The 21,179-nt window shown below is 43.1% G+C and overlaps 1 protein-coding gene across 2 annotated transcripts in view; it reads right to left on the minus strand.

Moving 5' to 3' along the window:
• FLT1 (fms related receptor tyrosine kinase 1) overlaps nt 1-21,179 on the minus strand; it is a 203,428-nt gene that overhangs the window by 166,415 nt on the left and 15,834 nt on the right. For both annotated transcript variants that reach the window (XM_049867471.1, XM_049867470.1), the window contains exons 3-4: nt 10,126-10,222; nt 9,187-9,413 (exon numbers count right to left, since the gene is read on the minus strand). In XM_049867471.1, the coding sequence (XP_049723428.1) occupies nt 9,187-9,413; nt 10,126-10,222 (324 nt within the window). The remainder of the gene's footprint in view (nt 1-9,186; nt 9,414-10,125; nt 10,223-21,179) is intronic.

Below are 21,179 nucleotides of genomic sequence, written 5' to 3' on the forward strand. Positions count from 1 at the left end.
GACTCCATGACTTTGCTCTTTATGCCTGCCCCAGAACAAACGGCAGGGCCATGCATCTAGCACGTGTGTGATAAAAACCTGCACACAGACCATCTGCTGACGGAACCTTCTGGGTCAGCCTTACTTGTGGGAAACCCACTTCGGGAAGGAGGTGAATGGAGTTCACAGCAGCGCCCCCACATCCACGAGAGGAGAGGGGTCCTTTCACGGCCCAGTTCCCTCCAAGCCTCAGTTGTCATGTGCCGTCAGGTAGATTCCCACTCATAGCAACACCATGTGACAGAGTAGAACAGCCACACAGGGTTTTCTAGGCTGCAGTCTTCACGGGGGCAGATCACCAGGTCTTTCTCCCACGGAGCAGCTGGGGGGGTTCGAACCGCTGGCCTTTCGGTTAGCAGCTGAGTGCTTAACCATTGCACCACCAGGGCTCCTTTCTGTTTCAGTAGTGGTGCACAAAAACGCCATAGTGTTTACAATTGGCACTGTTTTGCTAAATAAAAAGTACGGATACCGCCTACCCTGGTAACATTGAAGCTGTTTACGCAGAGTTCTACAGTAAGAAATACACTCTACATCAGAGCCACTGAACAGACACGTGATATGTACACCATACCTTGGAAACCCTAGGAGGCAGTGCTACTCTGTCCTATAGGGTCACCAAGAGTTGGAGTTGACTCGACAGCAACGAGTTTCAGGGGTCTGGCCCCATCCCCAATCTGGTTTGTCACTGTATTAACTCTGGGAATTGTATGCAAGTCACAGAGGCTGTATTCGCATATACAAAGCTGAAGAAATAACACCAACTCAGCTTTTCTCAGAGATAATTATGTAAACGCTGTTAAGAAAATCTAACGCACTATTCAAATACATGCGCTAAATCCTTCTCAGACTTCCTGGGCTGTTAGAATTTTTTTTTTTTTGGTGATCAAAACCAAACCAAACCAAACCTGTTGCCGTCGAGTCGATTCCAACTCACAGTGAACCTATAAAAACTAAAAAACCAAACCCAGTGCTGTCAAGTCGATTCCGACTCATAGCGACCCTATAGGACAGAGTAGAACTATCCGGTAGAGTTTCCAAGGAGCGCCTGGTGGGTTCGAACTGCTGACCCTCTGGTTAGCATTCGTTGCGCTTAACCGCTGTGCCACCAGGGACCCTATAGGACAGAGTAAAACTGCCCGGTAGGGTTTCCAAGGCTGTAATCTTTATGGAAGCAGACTGCCACATCCTTCTCCCGAAGAGCAACTGGTGGGTTCGAACAGCTGACCTTTTGGCTAGCAGCCAAGTGTGAAACCATTGTGCCACCAGGGCTCCTCCTTGTTTTGTGATAGGTATATACATAAAGGAACGCTGGTGCCACAACAGTTAAGCACTCGGCTGCTAACTGAACGGTTGGCCGTTGGAGCTCACCCAGTGCCTCAGTGAGAGAAAGACCTGGTGATCTGCTCCGGCAAAGACTACAGCCTAAGAAACCCTGAGGGGCAGTTGTACTCGTCACACAGGATCGCTATGAATCAAAATCGACTTTACGGCACCTAACAACAATATATGTAACAAAACGTTTGCCCATTCAACATTCTTCACCTGTACAATTCAGTGACACTGGTTATGTTCATCACGTTGTACCGCCATCTTCTCTATCCAGTTCCAAGAATTTCTATCACCCTTAGAAGCTCAGACTGTTAGAATTTTTACTTGTTCAAGGTTCCCTAGTGAGGTAGAGCTTTGCCACTAAATACAATTACATGAAGAATTTTTTCCCAGAATATGTGGGCTGTTAACTTTTCTACTTCTTTTCCGCTGTAGTCCCAGTATATCTGAAAAGTTTTCTACCTTGAATTAAGCTGTTACACCAATCTCCTCAGTTTTTTGCATGTAGGAGAACCGGTGGGGGAGGGGTTCTGTTATGAAAATGCCCCAACCTATTCGCTTTAAAGGATTCCTGGTTAAAAGCTTTTCTTACAGTCTCAACCCATATACTGTAATGATAATTTCAGCGAAGGCCTCTAACTTATAACCAGTAAAAAACAGTGGCCATGGAGTTGATTCTGACTCATGGTGACCCCATTTGTGCCACAGTAGAACTGTGCTCCATAAGGTTTTCAGTGGCTGACTTTTGCAAGCAGATCACCAGGCCTTTCCTTCTGAGATGCCTCTGGATGGTCTGAGTGCCTTAAGGGTTTGCAGTACCCGGGGACAAGTTTACTCTTTGAGAGCTTTAAATTACTTAATGGACTCCAGCTGCCAACTGTTCAGAGTACATCAACCATTTGCACCACTCCAGGACTCTGATCCTCTCATTTATAGACAGGCTTTAAAAAAACCCAAACCTGAGGTCACTGAATCGATTCTGACTCATAGTGACTCATAAGACATGGCAGAACTGCTCCATAGGGTCTTCTAGGCTGTAATCTCTACAGAAGCAGGTCTTTCTCCTGAGGAGCAGCTGATGGGTTCGAACCATTGCGCCACCAGGGCTCCTTAGGTCTTAGCTAAGGTCGATTTCTTGTTTACCCCAGAGGAACAAAGAAAAATTGTGAAGTCCTTTTTCTCTCTCTAAAGGGGATGAACACCACCTGACGTGACCATGTGTCTACAACTTTTGTTTTGTTTTAAAACTAGCACAAAATTAGAAAGCGCTTTACAGTTTTGTTTGTTTTTTTCTGACCCAGAATACTGTAACTCTACTAGCGGAGTTGATTCATTTTCACAACACTCATTCACAACTATTTGTCGAGACCAAGCCAAGGGTCCATCAGGAGAGGATGACGATTACGTGTTTGCATAAATATAGTTTGGTGGGACAAAGCTCCACCAGGCTATGGGACCAGGAACAAGTTGCCCAGTTGCCCCCACCAGAATTCAGGGCCATCGCTTTGACTCCTCCCCCTGCCTAGGCCCACCCCGACATCTAGTCACCAAGGACTGAATCCCTCAACTCCATCAGTTTCTCCAAGAACCCAAAAAACCCACTGCCGTCAAGTTGATTCCGACTCATAGCGACCCTATAGGACAGAGTAGAACTGCTCCATAGAGTTTCCAAGGAGCGCCTGGAGGATTTGAACTGCCGACCTCTTGGTTAGCAGCCGTAGCACTAAACCACTACACCACCAGGGTTTCCTCTCCAAGAACACAGTCTTTGAAATAGACAATTTTCTAACGTCCAACCAACTTGTGCAGGAACTACAATTAACTTTGGCCACCATCTCTCCTGCCCGCACACCACAGCAGCCCCTTATCTGGGCCTCCCTGCCTCAGTCTCCCTGCCTCAGTCTCCCACCTTGATCTCTTTTCCCCACTGCCAAGTCCAGCCCAAGCCAGCTGCTGCCGAGTTGACTCTGACTCCTGGAGACCCCATGTGTGTCATAGCAGAACTGTGCTCCATAGGGTTTTCAGTGTCTGATCTTTCGGAAGTAGACTGCCAGGCCTTCCTTCCACGGTGCCTGTGGGTGGACTTGTACTACCGACCTCTGACTCCTTTCCCCACTGCAGCCACTGAGAATCTGAAGGGAAAACCTGACCACCTGACTCTGTTGCTACAACTTTTCCACAGCTCCCCACTGACCTCGCTGTGAACTGCATCAGTTCCTTCACGTATAAAACGGACCGAATAATGGTTCACTGGATTGTTGTTAGAACTAAATGGCGTAAGATATTAACAAAATTATTTGTTTAAATAAAAAAAGAAATAGAGGAATGTAAGAAGTTGTTTTATTAATGGTAATTGTAGTTTACCAAAAGGAAGCCCTGTTGGTGTAACAGTTAAGTGCTGGGCTGCTAACTGAAAGGTCAGCTGTTCAAACCCACCAGCCTCTCCTGGGCCGGGGGGCGGGGGGCGGAGGGGGGGAACCTGGTGATCTGCTCCCATAAAGATTTCAGCCTTGGAAACCCTATGGGGCAGTTCTACTCTGAGTGGGAATTGACCCCACAGCAATGGCTAGTTCACCCAACAATTAAATAATTAAATGAAGCCATTGAATACAATTACTTGAATAATTAATTTGATTCAATGCCTTCTGTCAGCAGCCAGGTGGATTTACACAAGCTGTAACTGATGCTTTGCACACTACGTATCAGCGGTCACGTCCACGGCAGCGCTCCGGCAGCGACTGTGCCTGTACACAGCAGGCGCTCAGCAATATCCAAGTACCCGTCTGCCCACAGTTCACATATGCTGGATCTGGCATTCTGTAGACATTGCCCATTGCCACTGAGTCAATTCTAATTCATAGTGACCCTGTAGGACAGAGTGGGACTGCCCCATAGGGTTTCCAAGGCTGTAATCTTTACGGAGGCAGACTACCACATTCTTCCCCCTCAGCGCAGTTGGTGGGTTCAAGCCGTCCGCCTCTCGATGAGCAGCCAAGCATTTTAACCACTTCGCCATCAGGGCTCCTTCAGACAAAGCTATACAGCCTTGATTCTCCTGCTCAGAAGCCTATCAGACTACAAATCTGCCGTTTCCAAAGATGTGTCTAATACATAGAAAACCAAGATGAAATGCCAATACTTCTGCAGATGCTTCATCATGGGCAGGAATTCTCCAAACAGAGTAACACCTTCTAAAGAAAACATTCAACAACAAAAAATAAATGATGACCAGTTACTACCCAGTGAGTAATCAAAGCCGTGTATTAGGAAATGGTCAGAAGTTTAGTAATTCCACAGACAATCCTCCAAGTCATCAGAGGCAAGTTTTGTGCCCCTAAACTTCAGTCTGTCATGTGGCTAAGTGTTCAGTGAAGATGGACACGTGAGACCAGATTTTTTCAGCGAGACAATTAATAAAATAATGAAAGCAGGAATTGCACAAAATGTTGGGATCTTTGGAAAGGTTATAGTTGCTTAATGCATTAATCACAGCTACCTTGGACTTATAGTAAGTTGTGATTATGAAGCCAATATCATTTTTCCAGGAAATAGACAACAAAATCAGGGTTACTATTCAGAGTAAATACAGTTACAGGCATATAGCACACGTTTGTTCCCTAATATTTGCTGGTTAAATTTTTACACAAGTAAAATTCAGGAGCCTCATCTATGACTATTATAATTGATTCAAACATCTTTTAGTATTAGTACTATTAAAAATAATCAGTCTCTATATCTCCCAGCAATTTTTCCCCATGAGCTCATATAATATTTATACCATTTATATATATTCCATAATCACACCCTATGAAACGTGATTAATACATTTTGCAATCCTTCCTTCTTCAAGAACCAACTGTCTTTGAAACAGACAGTTTCCTCATGGCCAACCAACTGGTGCAGGAATTTTGAGATACTGGGACTTGTAACTTCATGCCCATGTTTGTGGATTATAACAGTAGAACAGACATAGTGAATACATGATATATTAGCCACTACTCTCCCCTCCCAATCCCACAGCAGACATCAATAATCAATCACAGCACTCTTTCCCACTACGCTTGGAATTTATCCTCAATGTCATTCCAACAGTGTTCTGCATGGCCCTTGTTAATCAGTTCGTTTATTCCTTTTAAAAGTATTACTGAGTTCTACTATGTTCCAGGCACAGTACAAGGCAGGCATATCAAAGGTAAAAGTAATCAAGAGAGATATAGACCTTTACAATAACCCTATTTCTTCTTCCTTTCTTTTTTTTCCTTAGTGCCTCATAACCACTCGATTATGTTGTTTTCTCTCAGTCAGGGGACAGAATGGGTGTGCAAAGAACAGGTGTGGAAGGTATATTCTATTAAGGGATGTTCTACATACTGTGGGGTCTCTAGGGGTGCGCACAGGTGATGTGCTCAGGGTTTAGATTAGCAACTGACTTGATACCCCAAATAAGGGTTATTTGCCATATAGGTTCTGTTGCAGAGTTGAAGTGAAAATAATTCTAGATCGCTAAGCATCCGTTTTCTCTCTTGTCATAAACTGTGATGAAGGCAGATGGGTTCTGCAGTCCCTCCCTCCCGGCTCCACAATCCCATGATGTCTGCCGAGTGCTATAGGAGCCAGAGGTGGAAATGGCTGAACTTGCTGCTGTTGTTGCTGATGCGTGCCCTCGACCTGATGGCGACTCAGTGACCCTGCAGAACAGCAGAGAACTGGCCCATAGCATCTGCTAGGCTGTAATCCTTACCAGAGCAGATCGCCAGGTCTTCCCACCGGTGAGGTGCTGGGTGGGTTTCAAACTGCTGACTGAGCACTTAACCACTGTGCCACCAGGGCTCCCTTAGCTGAACATTACCCCATTGCCGTCGAATTGATTCTGACTCATAGTGACCCTATACTGCAGGTAAACCAAAACCAAACCCATTGTCGTCCAGGTGATTCTGACTCACAGTGATCCTACAGGACAGAGTAGAACTGCCCCATAGGGTCTCGAAGGAGTGGTTGGTCGGTTCGAATTGCCAACCCTTTTATTAGCAGTTGAGCTCTTAATCACTGTGCCACCAAGGCTCCTTAGCAGCAGTACTTACACATTTAAGTCTTTGATTCACAAGCCAGGCTTTGATAAGCGCAGGAGAGGAAGTTTTATGGGAATTTTAATATGAATGAATTTTTCTTCCACTCTCCTAGAGAGGCAAGAATACAAGTGCTTTCTTTCCTCTTCAAGTGCTGGGGAGTACATAATCTATGAGGTGGAACTAGAAACAAAGGGCGGACCGCTGAGTATGTGACTTTTTCTACCACTACCAAGCTTCTGTCTTCTTTCTCTCTGATCTGCAATGCAAAACTACCTCTGTGAAATCTCTCTTCTAATTCTGCCCCTTATCCACTCCGCCTCATTTCCTGCCCCCACGCATTCTTCCTTCCTGTAGATGTGGGCAAGGAGCCCCAGGGTGGTACAAACAGTTACGCACTCAATTACCAGCCGAAAGGTTGGCCATTTGAACCCACACAGAGGCACCTCGGAAGACAGGCCTGGCAATTTGCTTCAAAAAAATCAGCCTTGGAAAACCCTGTGGAGCACAGTTCTACTCTGATGCACATGGGGTTGCCATGAGCCGGAATCAACTCGACGACAACTAGCGATAACAACACAGACCTGAGCAAGCAAAGTTCCCTGGTCTACCACCTGCTGTTACTTCTGACAGGGCTGACGGCATTCTTGTGACATTCTTGTGACATTCTTGTGACATTCTTGTGACGGTAACTGCTTGGAACTTGTCACTGACAGTTATCTAACCAAAAAACCAAACGTGTTGCTTTCGAGTCAATTCCGGCTCACAGGGATCCTACAGGACAGAGTAGAACTGCCCCGTAGGGTTTCCAGGGCTGTAATCCTTATGGAAGCAGACTGCCACATCTTTCTCCCTCGGAGAGCTGATGAGTTCAAACTGCCAACCTTTCAGTTAGCAGCTGAGTGCTTAACCACTGTGCCACCAGGGCTCCGTTCGACAGTTATCTACCCCGTTGGAAAAGTGCAAAGTGTAAGAGCAAGAATTTGGAAGAGCAGGGAAATAAAAGTGTTTCACTAAAAATTAGGATAAGAACTGGCAAATGCAGAGAGACTGAAGTTCATTAGGGGTTACTTTGGGCAGGTGATAGAGTGGGAAAAGGGGGTATTGCTTAAGGGGCGCTGAGCTTCTAATAAGGGTGATGGAAACATCTGGAAAAAGATACTGACAATGGTGATGACAGGGTGATTGCAATTAGCGCCACAGAATTGTACATTTAAAAATGGCCAAAATGTTTTGTCACATATATTCCACCACAATACAATTAAAAAAAATTTTTTAAATAAATTAGGATGTTGTTGTTAGGTGCCGTTGAATCAGTTCTGACTCAAAGCAGCCCTACAGGACAGAGTAGAAATGCCCCACAGGGTTTCCTAGGATTTGAACTGCTAACCTTTTGGTTAGCAGGTGACCTCTTATCCACTACACAATGAGGGCTCCATAAATTAGGATAAGAGTTAAAAAGATGTTACCGTCGATAGCAAATAACTGTCTCCTAAGATTAATCCTCAACTGAGTAACCACATTTCTGCTCGGGTAAAGCACTATCTAGTTGCCTTATTTTAAAAATCAAAAAAGAATCTCCCTTAAAAATTCTGTTTGGCTGCCTCCAATGTAAAGACCCCTTCTTTAAAGCCACCAGGGGGTAGGCCCACAATGTGTATCTCGGCTCTTGATGCTGACCGTGGGCTGTTTTGTTTTCTTTTTAGCTTGATTTCGTGTCTGAGGTGCCTACTAACTTCAGCTTATGTTCCTTAAAGCCTCATTGGCTGTGCTTTTTTGGTTTCTGGTTTTCCCCTCCATACATTGTGAAAATTGGCTGGAACTACACAACAGAGAACAAGATGATAGGCCAGTGTTCTCTCATTCGTTCTCAGGGATCTCCTCCTGTTTTTCAAAGTATACAGTTTTAAGGATTTTGTGCCTCTTTCTTCCGAATATCACTTCATTTGTTCATTCTCCAAGCGGGGGAGAGGGAAATAGTACCATGAAAATTATTACTGCAAAATGATTTATTTTTTATCTTTTGTCCTTTTCGCTACACAACGGTACGTGCCAGCTCTTATGTAATAATATTTGACTAATGAACATGAACTAATACAACTTCGTCAGTTGGAACCAATTTTGTAATAACGAAGAACCATTAACATCATTACATTTATTAATTTAGTAGGAAAAAACTCAGTATTTTACCATCCAGCATATAAGAGAATGCAGGTGTGTAAAAAGACCAAAAAGACAAAAAAACCTTGTATTCTCTTTTGGGGTTCTCGGTAATTAAGAAACAGAACTAAAATTTTGTCACTCATTATATTCATCTAGCTACGTGTCTGGCACGATTCTCACTGCTGCAGACACAGCAGGAACAAAACCGACCCTCAGGTTGACAGTGACACCAAAAAAACACATTAAAAATGCTTTCCACAAGTTTCTACCAAAACCCAAACCATTGCTGTTGAGTCGATTCCGACTCTTAGCAGCCCTATAGGACAGAGCAGAACTTCCCCAGCGGGGTTTCAAGGCTGTAATGTCATGGAAGCAGACTTTCTCCCATGGAGTTGCTGGGAGTTCGAACCACCAACCTATCAGCAGCTGAGCACTTAACCACTGCGCCACCAGGGCTCCTTCAAGTTTCTACACCTAGGGTGAAATCTCTTTACTGGTGCATTTCTTTCACACTCGCTAGGAAAGGCACCTTTCAAAAGACTCAGGGTGCGGCGGCAAACAAAACTTAGAAAAATGGAAGTCTTACCACTAATAAATATATAGATCTTGGACTCTGTTCCCGTCTTCTCTGAAGCAAGTTTTGATAAGTATTTGCAGCTATAGAACCCAGTGTGGTTTGCCTGAGCTGCGTTCAAGGTCAAAGTGCTGCAGAACTGTTGGCCATTCTTCCCACAGGCTGACTCGGCGATGCTCAGCTTTCTGCTTTCCTTACTCACCAGGTCTGGCACAGACCATGAAAGGGCTGCATTCCCCCTGCGATCACAGAGAAGGAAACAAAACGCAATTATGCCTGAGGACCAGGGCTCAGCACCAGTCAGCCCCCAACTCATGGTGACCCCATGCACAACTGGTCCAGTGACAAGACCATGATGGGTTACAGGTCAGACCACTGCGGTCAATAGGGCGTCCATTGGCTGATTTTCAGAACTGCTCATTGGGCCTTCCTTCCTAGTCTGTCTTTGTCTGGAAGCTCCACTGAAACCTGTTCACATCACAGCAACATGCAAGCCTCCACTGACGAGGAACAGTAGCTGTGCGTGAGGTGCAGTGGCTGGGAATCGAACCAGGGTCTGCCTCATGGAAGGTGAGAATTCTACCACTGAACCACCGCTGCCCTCCATTCACTTCATGAGCAAGTGCGATTCCGAGGTCCTTCCCTAAGGGTGGTCATCTTCCTCTTCACAGAAAAGCAGCACATCTAGAAAAGCTTCTAAGCTACACTCAGAATAAGTATGCAGAAAAGTTTGGGGGACCCTTTCCTCCAAGTCCCCCTGAGGGAACGCATTCTCCCGCCTCGGCAGACCACCCTCATTGTGAAGCTGGATACACGTGGTTTGCGTTTTTCAGATCACAGCAGACCGCGGAAGTCACCAGTGCCTCTGTGAGGCGACCTTCCTACTCTGCCAGGGAATTACTTCACCTTGGAAAAGGCAACGGAATTGTTCCCAAACCAACAGTCACTCACCTGCACTTGAGAAACAGCGTCTGGCCCGCCTGCATGACGTGCTGGGTGCCTTTGAGATTCAGTTCAGGACCTTTTAATTTTAAACCTGAACTAGATCCTGGAAAACAAATTTTAAAAATAGCTTGTTTGAAAATTGCCTTCTCAGCTTTTTTTTTTTTTTTAAGTTATATCTTTCCATAAAGGTGTATTTTCATCTGTTATTTACTCAGATATGCAAAAAGACACATCTCACACAATTTCGCTTACTTCATGAGTTTTTCTACCTCAAGCCTTACTCACAAATATTTATATAGCCCTTTGCACTAAGTGACCAAAATAATATCTATTAATATTCACCTAGAATGTTAATAGATTCATAAAACCAAAAAACCAAACCTGTTGCCGTTGAGTCGATTTTGACTCATAGTGACCCTACAGGACAGAAAAAAACCGCGCCGTAGCGTTTCCAAGGAGCGCCTGGTGAATATGAACTGCAAACATACTAAGACTATGAAATAACTTATTAAAAACACTCAGGATTAAACATTGCTGTTGTTGGGTACCGTCAAGACCATTTTGACTCATAACAACCCCATGTGACAGAGCAGAGCTGCCCCATAGGGTTTCCTAGGTTGTAATTTTTAAGGGAGCAGATTGCTAGGTCTTTCTCCCAAAGAGCTGCTGGGTGGGTTCGAACTGCCAACCTTTCAGTTAGCAGCTGAGCACTTAACCATTGCACCATAAAAACTCTCAGGATTAAACGTTAGCTTCATCCAAAATACATTTCTGAACTATTTCTACCAGTGTAGGTTATCTGGTTATACAGCCCTTTCTGATCTTTTTTTATGAATTAAAAAAGTACAGACATTTTCCTGGGTTCTAGACCCCGCTCAACCATTAACTGAGCCCTGATATTCTGGGTGATTCATTCCCCTTACGGAACTAGTTTCCTCATCTGGAAAGCTAATTATAGAATTACCACATGCTCAATCAAAATCCGTTTTCGAAGGCATTTGGTTTGTCTTACATCATCTACGCATTCCCTCTATGATGGCAAAGCGAAAAGGGAACTCTTTCGCTCTTAATGGGGCATCTGACAAGCACATTTCATGGGGGTTGCCGTGAACCAATGAAAACAAGCTACGTAGGAGTGCTTTAAATCTATAAATCTCTGTGCAATGCAACAATGGCATTCATCCTAGTGACAAGCTAGGTGACCCCGGACAAGTCACCTCTCTCTCTAGAGCACAGTTCTCTCATCTATAAAATGAGAGACTGGACTAGATGACCTTGTATCTCTGACCTTCCAATTCTGACCCTCCCAATCCCATGATTCTTTGAGCCATAGGTGCTATAGAGGTTGACCCTCCCCTGATGCACTTATTGACTAATCAGGATAGAAATCCCTAAGGGTCTTTAGCTCTGTCTCTTCCCCCCCATCCTCCGACCCTTCACTCTTCCCCTTCTTCCTCTCCCTCCTCCTCCTCTTCCTGCTGCTGTCTTTGTTGGGTGCCTGTCCAGTGGATTCCAACTCACAGCAACCCCATGTGACAGAGTACAACTGCTCCATAGGGTCTTCTAGGCTGTTCTCTGTACGGTTTGAACTCACGAGCATAAAAATTTCAGCCTAGGGAAACCTGTGCAGAAGTTCTACTCTGTCATATACGATCGCTATGAGTCAGTATCAACTTGAAGGCACACAACAACAATCTTTACAGGGGCAGACTGCCAGCTCTTCCTCCCATGGAGCCAATGGGTGGGTTCCAACTGCCAACCTTCTAGTTAGCAGCCAAGCACTTAACCATTGCACCACCAGGGCACATGACAAGTGCTCAAGATCTCTGAGATCTCGCACAATCACTTCGCCCCTCCCCCTTCTCTCAGAAGAATACGTTGTTGGATAAAACAAGTAATTGCAAAAATATTAAATTAACATAATATGCTTTTCTAATGTTGCTGATGACATAAATTAATGTTTTAAAAGTCACTTTTATAAACACTAGGTCCTGGTACCCAATTACCACTAGGGCAAATGGCTCCACATAAGACATCTAAATTAAAGTCTTTGTCTCATACAGATTCAGCCTAGGGGTGCGTTTTCGCCTTAACTTTATGAGTTTCCTGAAGTAACACGGAGCTCAAAATTAGTGATCCACAGGAACGCTACCAGTAACCAGCTGTTGAGTCGACTCTCACTCATGGCGACCCTACAGGGTTTTCAGTGGCTGATTTTTCTGAAGTAGATCACTAGACCTTTCTTTCGAGGTGCCTCTAGGTGGACTCCAGTCTTTTGGTTAGCAACCAGGCAAGTTAACTGCTCGTACCCCTCCAAAAACTCCCCGGGAACACTAGGTTTTTCTAAACCCACAGCCAACCATCAATAACACCTGCCCTGAAAACTCCCAGGCCAGAATAGTTTCTGTCCTTCTTTATGGCATTGAACTCTGGGGATTTAATTGAGCAAGTGTTCACGTGCTGGAAAAGACACGGCAAAGCTTCCTGTGGAAAATTCTGGCATTACTGCAGATAGCTCTGTGATCTGTGTGGCAGGAGTGAGCTTTCCCATCTAGGAAAGGCCATAGGTCAGAAGCATCTGTGTCCATGATAAGAGGTCAGTCCCACTGCCTGCTATTTTGGTTTCCAAATCTTGATGAAGAATCTTTCTTTATCAACAACCTAGGATAACAGTACTCCAGACCCTCATCCCAGAGAACCTCTAACCGTAAACCCAAACCAAACCCATCGAAATGATTCCCTCAAGTTGATTCCAACTCATAGCAACCCCACGTGACAGAACAGAACTGCCCCATAGCATTTCCTAGGCTCGGTGAGTTCGAACCTCTGACCTTTCGGTTAGCAGCAAGGGCTTCTCCAACCCCTTAAATAGCAACCAAAAGCCCAGTGGAGAGAAGGGTTATATATAGAACCCAACCAGTTCCTTCTAGCTGACTCCGATTCATGGCAACCCCATGTGGGTCAGAGAATTGTACTCCATAGGGTTTTCAACTGATGTTTTTAGAAGCAGATTGCCAGGACTTTGTTCTGAGATGCCTTTGGGTGAAATGGAACTTTCAACCTTTCAGTTAATAGCCGATTGCGTTAACAGTTTGTACCCCCCAGGGACTCCAATGTATGCAGAAAATCCCTTAAAGAATAAGCCCTCCACACATTCTTCTCTGCACGCCCCATTCTGAGTGGTTAGGAGACAGTGCAAAAGAAATAGGGTTATTGGGAAGTTTAGGGAAAAAATGCTAAGAAAAATATTTTGCTGTATAATTTGTCTCCACTGACACTGATTGATTTCACGTTTGGAATAAGGAAGCTAGATAAAAGTAGTGGATTAAAACAAAGCAAAAGAGAAGTCTAAGGAAACTACTTCCCAGAAACTTGACGCTTCGAGAACATCACTACTCTCCAGTCAATAGGAAACCAGGATCTCATGAAGAGTAATGGAGGTGCCAAGACTACGGCTTCACCAGAAAGCTGGTGGGGAAAAAGCAAAGTGAAATATCTATTCCTCAAATACTTTGAAATCATGTTATTAAGCCTTAAAATATTTCTCTGAGGCAGTTTAATGTCCATACTCCTACCTGAATAACGGTGATTCAACTAACATTTCTTGAGCATCACAGACATCACACACTTTTTCCATCTTGTGGCTATTGGGTGCTGTCAAGTCAATTCCGACTCACAGCGACCCCATGTTACAGAGTAGAACTGCTCTACAGGGTTTCCTAGGCTGTAAACTTTGTGGAAGCAGATCACCAGGTCACTGAGTGGGTTCGAACCACCAACCTTTCAGCTGGAACCAAACACTTAAGAGTGTACAAGAACATATACATGGACTCAGCTCACTGAGTCACACTGTCTGCTTAGATAATAAATCCACAGGACATTCCGTTTCCAAGGGTGGAGCTGCTATAACTTAACGATGATTCCTCACTCAGATGGCGATCAAAATTTTCCACTGTGGTGCCATAATAGCCTAGAAATCTGGTTGAAAAGAACTGGTTTGTCTCCCCAGTGAACAAGGTGTTCTGTGAGCTATTGTTTTCATCAAGCTCAGCTACAATCAGGAGGGGCACACAGGTCTCCTGGTATCAGAAAAATTAGTATTTAAACAAGGCACAACAAAAAACTCAACTCAGATCATGGAAATGGGCTTTATCACGCACTTCTTTGTTAGAAAAACTATTAAGGTCAGGAAGTGTGAGCAAACAGCCTTCAACAACCAACACGTGAACACTGACTACTTATTGAATGCGAACACCTCACATTGTTCCTGTCTCAATCATATTTTCTTGATTGTTTTCTTGTTCTGTATTATCTGGTGAGTAGAAAGAGGATGGAACTTTACGACTCTTTGACAAAAATCCCTTCCCTCCCCACGTGCCAAGCCTCAGGTAAAAACGCCTGTTCTAAAATGCCTCCCCTCCACTCTCTCACCTTAATTTCATTAGGCAAAATTGAATACTTTCTTTGACTTCAGCAGGAAGAATACGTGAATTTCCAAGTAAAATATGGGTTTATTTTGCAACCAAATCCAAAGCCCAAATGATTGAAGTTCTTCCTCCAAGCTCATCAAAGCTACTCTGATGGTTAGGTTACTAAAGAGCAAACTCCCACTAGAGTCCATTATGACCCAGAAAGCCTAGCCAGGTGCTTACGTAAGGTCTGACTAAAAGTATCTTTAGAAAGCTTTGCTATGTTTATTGATTTAAGTAAAAATAACATTCTTGTGAGTTGAATGCAGCTTCAAGTCAAGTCCCCTAGCTCCTCTTCCTACCAGATGCCACCTCTAGGCCCCTAATCTATTGAAATCGAAGGGTTTTTCTGAGTAAGAGAGGGGCCTTATTCAGATAGAAATTATGAAACATGGCCATTTTTCCAGTTTTGCTTTAGAACAATTAATCTCCTCAGTTCTGTTGCTAACGAGCTCCGTGGTCGCCACTCTGAGCCTCAGGTTTCTCATCTGTCATAGGAGAGGGATGGATTTTGATTTCCATCATCCCTTCCAGCCTAAAAATTCTATGATTCTGACATCTCAGTAATTGAAAACAATGTATAAGCTGGAAATCACATTGAAGAAAATACTTAAGACTAATAAAAAGACAAACAACCCAATTAAAAAATGGGCAAAGGTTGAACAGGCATTTCTCCAAAGAAGATACACAAACGGTCAATAAGCAGGTGAAAAGATGCTCAACATTCTTAACCATCAGGCAAATGCAAACAAGATACCATTTCACACTCACTAGGATAGCTAAGAAGGAGCCCTGCTGGCGCAGTGGTTAAAGCGTTCTGCTGCTAACCGAAAGGTCTATGGTTCAAACCCACCATCTGCTCTTCTGGAGAAAGATGTGGCAGTCTGCTTCCGTAAAAATTACAGCCTTGGAAACCCTAAGGGGCAGTTCTACTCTGTCCTACAAGGTCGCTATGTGTCAAAATCAACTTGACAGCAGTGGGTTTGGTTTGGGTTTGGGATTTGTGTGGATGTATGTTTCAGTTCTCGTAGTGAATTCATAGAAGGGGGATGGCTGGATCAATGGTAATCTATGTTTAACTGAGGAATGCCAAATTGTTTTCCAAAGTGACTAACAGATCTTTACAATCCTACCAGCAATGTATGATGGTCCCGATTTCTCCACAGCCTTACCAACACTTAATACACTTGTACTGAAATGTTCATTGCAGTATTACTTATAACAGCCAAGAAGTGGAAACAACCCAAATGTCCATCAACTAACAAATGGGTAAACAAAATGTGGTATACAAATATAATGGAATATTGTTTGACAATAAAAAGGAATAAATTCCTGATACATGCTACAACATGGATGAACCTTGAAAACATGGTGCTGAGTTGAAGTCACAAAAGACCACAGATCCTTAGAGATAGAAAGTAGAGGAGGGGTTTTCTGGGATTATGAGGAAAGGGGAATGGGGAGTGAGGGCTAACGGGTATTGAGTTTCTTTCCGGGTGCTGAAAATGTTCTGAAATTACATAGTAGTGACGGTTACACAGCCCTGTGAGCCTACTACAAACCACTGGATTACATACTTTAAAAGGGATAATTTTATAGCATTAGAAATTATATTTCCATAAAGCTATTATATAAGAGAATATGACTGAAGTCTCACAGAGTTGAGTTGAAAGCTTAGGACAGAGCAGATTTGAATTCTGTGGCCACATCTGACCCCATCAGAGTGAAGTTTTAGACCAGCTGTTCTTCCAGGTTAAAGCTTTAGAAGGCTGATGTGAGAGAAATAATTTTGCCTTCATGTTTAATTAGTAGCGTTACTAGGTATTAAAGGTTTTACAAAATCACTGCAATGTACTTGCTGTTCCCCCCAAATTACAATCTTTTCAGTTTAATTTAGTGTTAATTTTCAATTTTAATCATTGAAATTGGAATTTTAACAAATCGAGTGTCATTTGAAAATGTTGAGGCTCTTGGAAGACATCTAATGGTGTTTCCTTTTATCTTAAAAATCTTGATTTCCAATTCATCTGTTTTTTAACACAATTTTATATATTAGATTTATTTCAAATGAGACGCATCTGTCTTTGATTTGGTTTACCAGGTTTCCAAAAGTACATAATCCTACATGATAAATTACCTCTTTATCTAAATATAAATCTCCGGGTATCATATTTCTAAAATTTGAGTTTAAGACCATGAGGCTTTTACAAAGGTTGTGTGGGGTTAATGAAACATAATTCATAAGAAAAAGAGAGTCTTCGCTAAAGATGTAGCTCATTAAAGGCTTAAATCAGGCCGAATCTCAGGATCATTTTGGTGGGTGGCAAGGATGACAGAAAGTTCAAGAACGCAGCTACAGATGAGCTAAATTTCCAGCAAGTACCGAAATTTTTGTTTGAGATGCTAATTCCTACAGGACTTGTTCTGGTACTTACTAAAATCTTGTTCTTAACCTCTGTGTTGTACTTCTATTAAAGTAGTACCAAATAATATGAGGTGTAACTGAAAACTCCCTGCCTTGCTTAGAATTGCTGCATTAGACGAAGACTAAGTCACTGCCTAAGCTGATGGGAACCACAGTCCTCTTCCCTGAAGGGCATTATAATGTACATTTTGCTCTCGCTTCTAGGATGATGGAGAAAGGCCAGAGTGTCCATGTTCCGTCTGCCAACAGACCAGATAGAAGATGCTAAAGCCACTGGCACAATGGCTAAGTGCTCAGCTGCTAACAGAGAGGTCAGCAGTTCCAACCCACCCAACAGCTTCACAGGAGAAAAGACCTGGCAATCTGCTCCCATAAAGATGGCAGCCTTGGAAACCCTATGGGGCAGTTCTACTATATCACAGGTGGTCGCTATGAGTCGGAATCCATTCAGTGACACCCAACAGCAACCACCAAGCAGTGGGAATTTGTATGGTAGCTGCATAATGTGAGTCCCACATTAGCTACGATTTTCATTAAAAAAATGTTTTTTCTTCCAAAACAACCAGCCTTAAATCAAGGAAGAGCCTAAAGGAATAAAAGGATGTGCACATAAATACACACACACATTCACACATGCCCACGTGTGTGCGTTCATTTTTCTGTCTGTGAAGCTTCAAATGTGTTCTAGCTGTGATGGGAAGGAAGGAATGTAAATGGATTAGGTTTTAGGTGCATGTGTTGTGATTCCATCCCTCTTTTAGTTCAAACATAGGGCAAGCTGGGGTCTAGAACTTGGCTGCATGCAAAAACAGCATGAAGCTGACTTGTTGCTGACTAATGCTCTATGGAGACAAGATTATTTGTGATTGTTATATGGGAAATAGAATATTTGAGATTAGAGTAATTGTCTTACTTATTGTTATGGATTGAATTGGGTCCCCCCAAAATATGTGTCACAAATCCTAACCCCTATACCTATAGTTATAATCCCATTTGGGAATAGGTTTTCTTTGTTATGTTAACAAGGCAGTATTAGTACAGGATGTGTCTTGAGTCAATTGCCTTTGAGATATAAAGGAACAGATTAAGCAACAGAGATGGGGGAAGATAGAGGCTATACCACATGAATATCACCAAGGAACGAAGTCATTGCCCAGGGGCTGAGAAGAGACAAGGACCTTCCCCCAGAGCCCACAGAGAAAGGAAGCCTCCCCCTAAAGCCGGCACCCTGAATTTAGAGTTCTAGCCTCCTCAACTTCGAGAAAATAAGTTTCTTTTGTTAAATTCACCCACTCGTGGTATTGTTGCTACAGCAGCACTACATAACCAGGGCACTGATCTTCCGGGTCTGAAAAAGAACTCACTGTTAGAAACCTTGGTGGTGTGGTGGTTAAGTGCTACGGCTGCTAACCAAAGGGTCTGCAGTTCAAATCTCCCAGGTGCTCCATGGAAACTCTATGGGGCAGTTCTACTCTATCCTATAGGGTCGCTATGAGTCGGAATCTACTCAACGGCACTGGGTTTGGTTTGGTTTGTTAAGGGAGCTTACTAGCTGCTGTCCAGCACCAGTACATTATTTAATTTGTAATAGTTTCTAATTCCAGGGGCCTGCTATTTTCCTTCACATCTTTATAGTAGGTTAAATTTACGATTTTACCACACGGCGCCCAGAAGAAGTGATTCACTGGTGTCTTGCTCTGGAGTTTTTGCTATTTTAGATAATCCCCAAATAACTAGATTCAAAAGGTTCAGCTTCTGATCTTAATGCCTGAATAGAAAATTCAAAACAATCATTTCAAGCATTTATATAGCACTGAGGTGTTTTGAATCCAGATGCCAAAATTTTAAGTCAAGAAATGATTTAAATGTTTAATGCCAGCAGTTGGCCATCGACACTTAGACATGGATAGGTTCATTTGAATAATTCTCCAGTTTTGTTTTGTTTTTTTAAAGCTCTTTTTTTTTGTATATTTCATATTTTAACTGTCAGTCAACCAAACCCAGGAATAGCTTTTGCAGTGCCTGGCACAAAGAAAACCACACTGTCGGCCACCAAAGTGGCCAATATCTAAAATCGTTAGAACTTGGACCATCTTCACACCATCCATACATGGGTCATTAACTTTACACTTAACTCAAGAACATTTAACTCATTTTTCCTTAAACCTTATAAAAGGTATTTCAAAGAAAAAAGTCTCTGTGTGGTTGAAAATGTTTATCAGGAGGAAAAAAAAAAAAAAAGCTATAATAACACCGACATTCCTTCTGTCACTGTTTACGAGAGGAGCGTGTCTTCAGTGTCCCTCTCTGAGTTTACTTGACACTGGCTTCTTGAAGGGGTCAGGGTGTAATAGGGCACATTCATTTATCACTGGGCCTGTCACCAGGCTACCATCAGAAGCCTACCCTCCCAGTGACCTGAACCCAAGCACAACTTCTTTTTATGTGACATCAGAGATAATTAAGGCTGGGCAGTGAGAAATCTCCTGCAGACCAAGGAGTTACCTTTTCCCCAAAATTGCTCTACTCCTACACTGCTGCTCTCTTATTGAATGAATTCAAAAACCACCTCCATAGAGCTGTTTAAGCACACGTCATTTCAATTTACTGTACAATGTCATGGGAGTTCTCTGGGCTGCCTGGAGCAAGGGTCAAGAGCTGGCTGACAGGGCATAAGACATAGCTCGTATCCTGTAGAGAAGCCTGGTAGACCCTCCATCTGGCCGTGCAGAGGGACAGGAAGAGAACAAATGATCTTGGCATCATAAAAATGCTCGAGGAAGGTGTGGTCTGTGAACAGGGCTTGAACTCGTCTCTGTTTTCTCTATCAATAGCAGGAAACTCATGACATTCGAAGCCTACTCCCCACTGGCCTATGTTCTTCTCCACTGTTACTTTGGAGGACGTGGGGAGACTGGCCCGGCTGCCCCCTCTTGTAGAATGGATCACAATCTCCAACAGTGTACGCTAGCGTCCAGGCTGACTCATATGTTATTTCAGGTCCAGAGGCACGCAATTTCAGGTTATGAAAACCTTAAAAAAAGGCAAAAACCTACTTCCCAGTAGAAATGCAATTTCAATAAACACACACAATAGACCCAAAATTAAATACACAACACTCGGCTTAATGGAGGTGACTGATGTTCTGCAGAGTTGTTAATCTTTGGTCGATCGGTTCATCCTCGTTGGAAGCATGGTGCTATGAGACAGAGCCAGCGACAGAATGTTGATAACTGAAAGAGCATTTGGTTAAAGAGCTGCGTTATTACGAGGAGTAGTGACATTAATAAAAGGCTGAGCTTGCCTTAACATCGTTTTTCTCACCTGTATAGTATTTAGGGTTACACATTTCCATTCTGCCAAAGGTATCCTGTGTACTTTTGTGAAATAAACAGGGGTTAGTCTGGAAAGTCTGGAAACAGTACAGGATGAATGAGACCTACCATGGAAAAGCTGAAGTTTTCTCTATTCACCAGGGCATTAGGATTACGATTTGGCCAACAATCTATGTCTACTAGTAGTCAATGCCCATGGACCCAGTTTCATGGATACCTTATCTCTCTGTCCCCGTGGATTCCCTTAGGGAAGGAAGCATCACAGGGAGGAAGATATGGGAAATATTTTTCATCAATTCAAAAAAAAAAATTGCCACGTAATGGTTAAGCATAAGACTGGGAATTGGAACATTTAATTTTTAGTTTAAGCTTATAACCTGTCATGTGCAAATAATCTTGTGACACACACACACTTCCTTCTGGAAAAAAGAATTGAATATATATGGAGCTGTAATGTTGTCATGCTGTTAAGTAACCATAAAACATACATCTTGTTCAAGTTTTACTCTTCAGTGCTATATATATATGCCCTAACTTTTTTTTTTTTTAAATACAATTAAGAAAAAAGGCTGACGGGCACCTCCTCAGTATAGCTGTCACTGCAAGAAAAGGCCAAAACATTTTTGTCGCCAACCCAAAGCTTTGTCTATTCCCTTCACATCCGCTTCGACTAGCGCGTGGATTTGCAACGTCTGCATCGTACGGGTTTGTAATAGATTCGTGGACTCTACTGCAAATAATAACAGAATACAGTTTGCTTTGCAGGTAAGAACAGCGGAGAAATGAAATGAAATGGATGGCTGAGTGCCATCAAATTTTTATGCTGATTTT

Source organism: Elephas maximus, chromosome 23, assembly GCF_024166365.1.
Source record: "Elephas maximus indicus isolate mEleMax1 chromosome 23, mEleMax1 primary haplotype, whole genome shotgun sequence".
NCBI classification, from domain to species: domain Eukaryota; kingdom Metazoa; phylum Chordata; class Mammalia; order Proboscidea; family Elephantidae; genus Elephas; species Elephas maximus.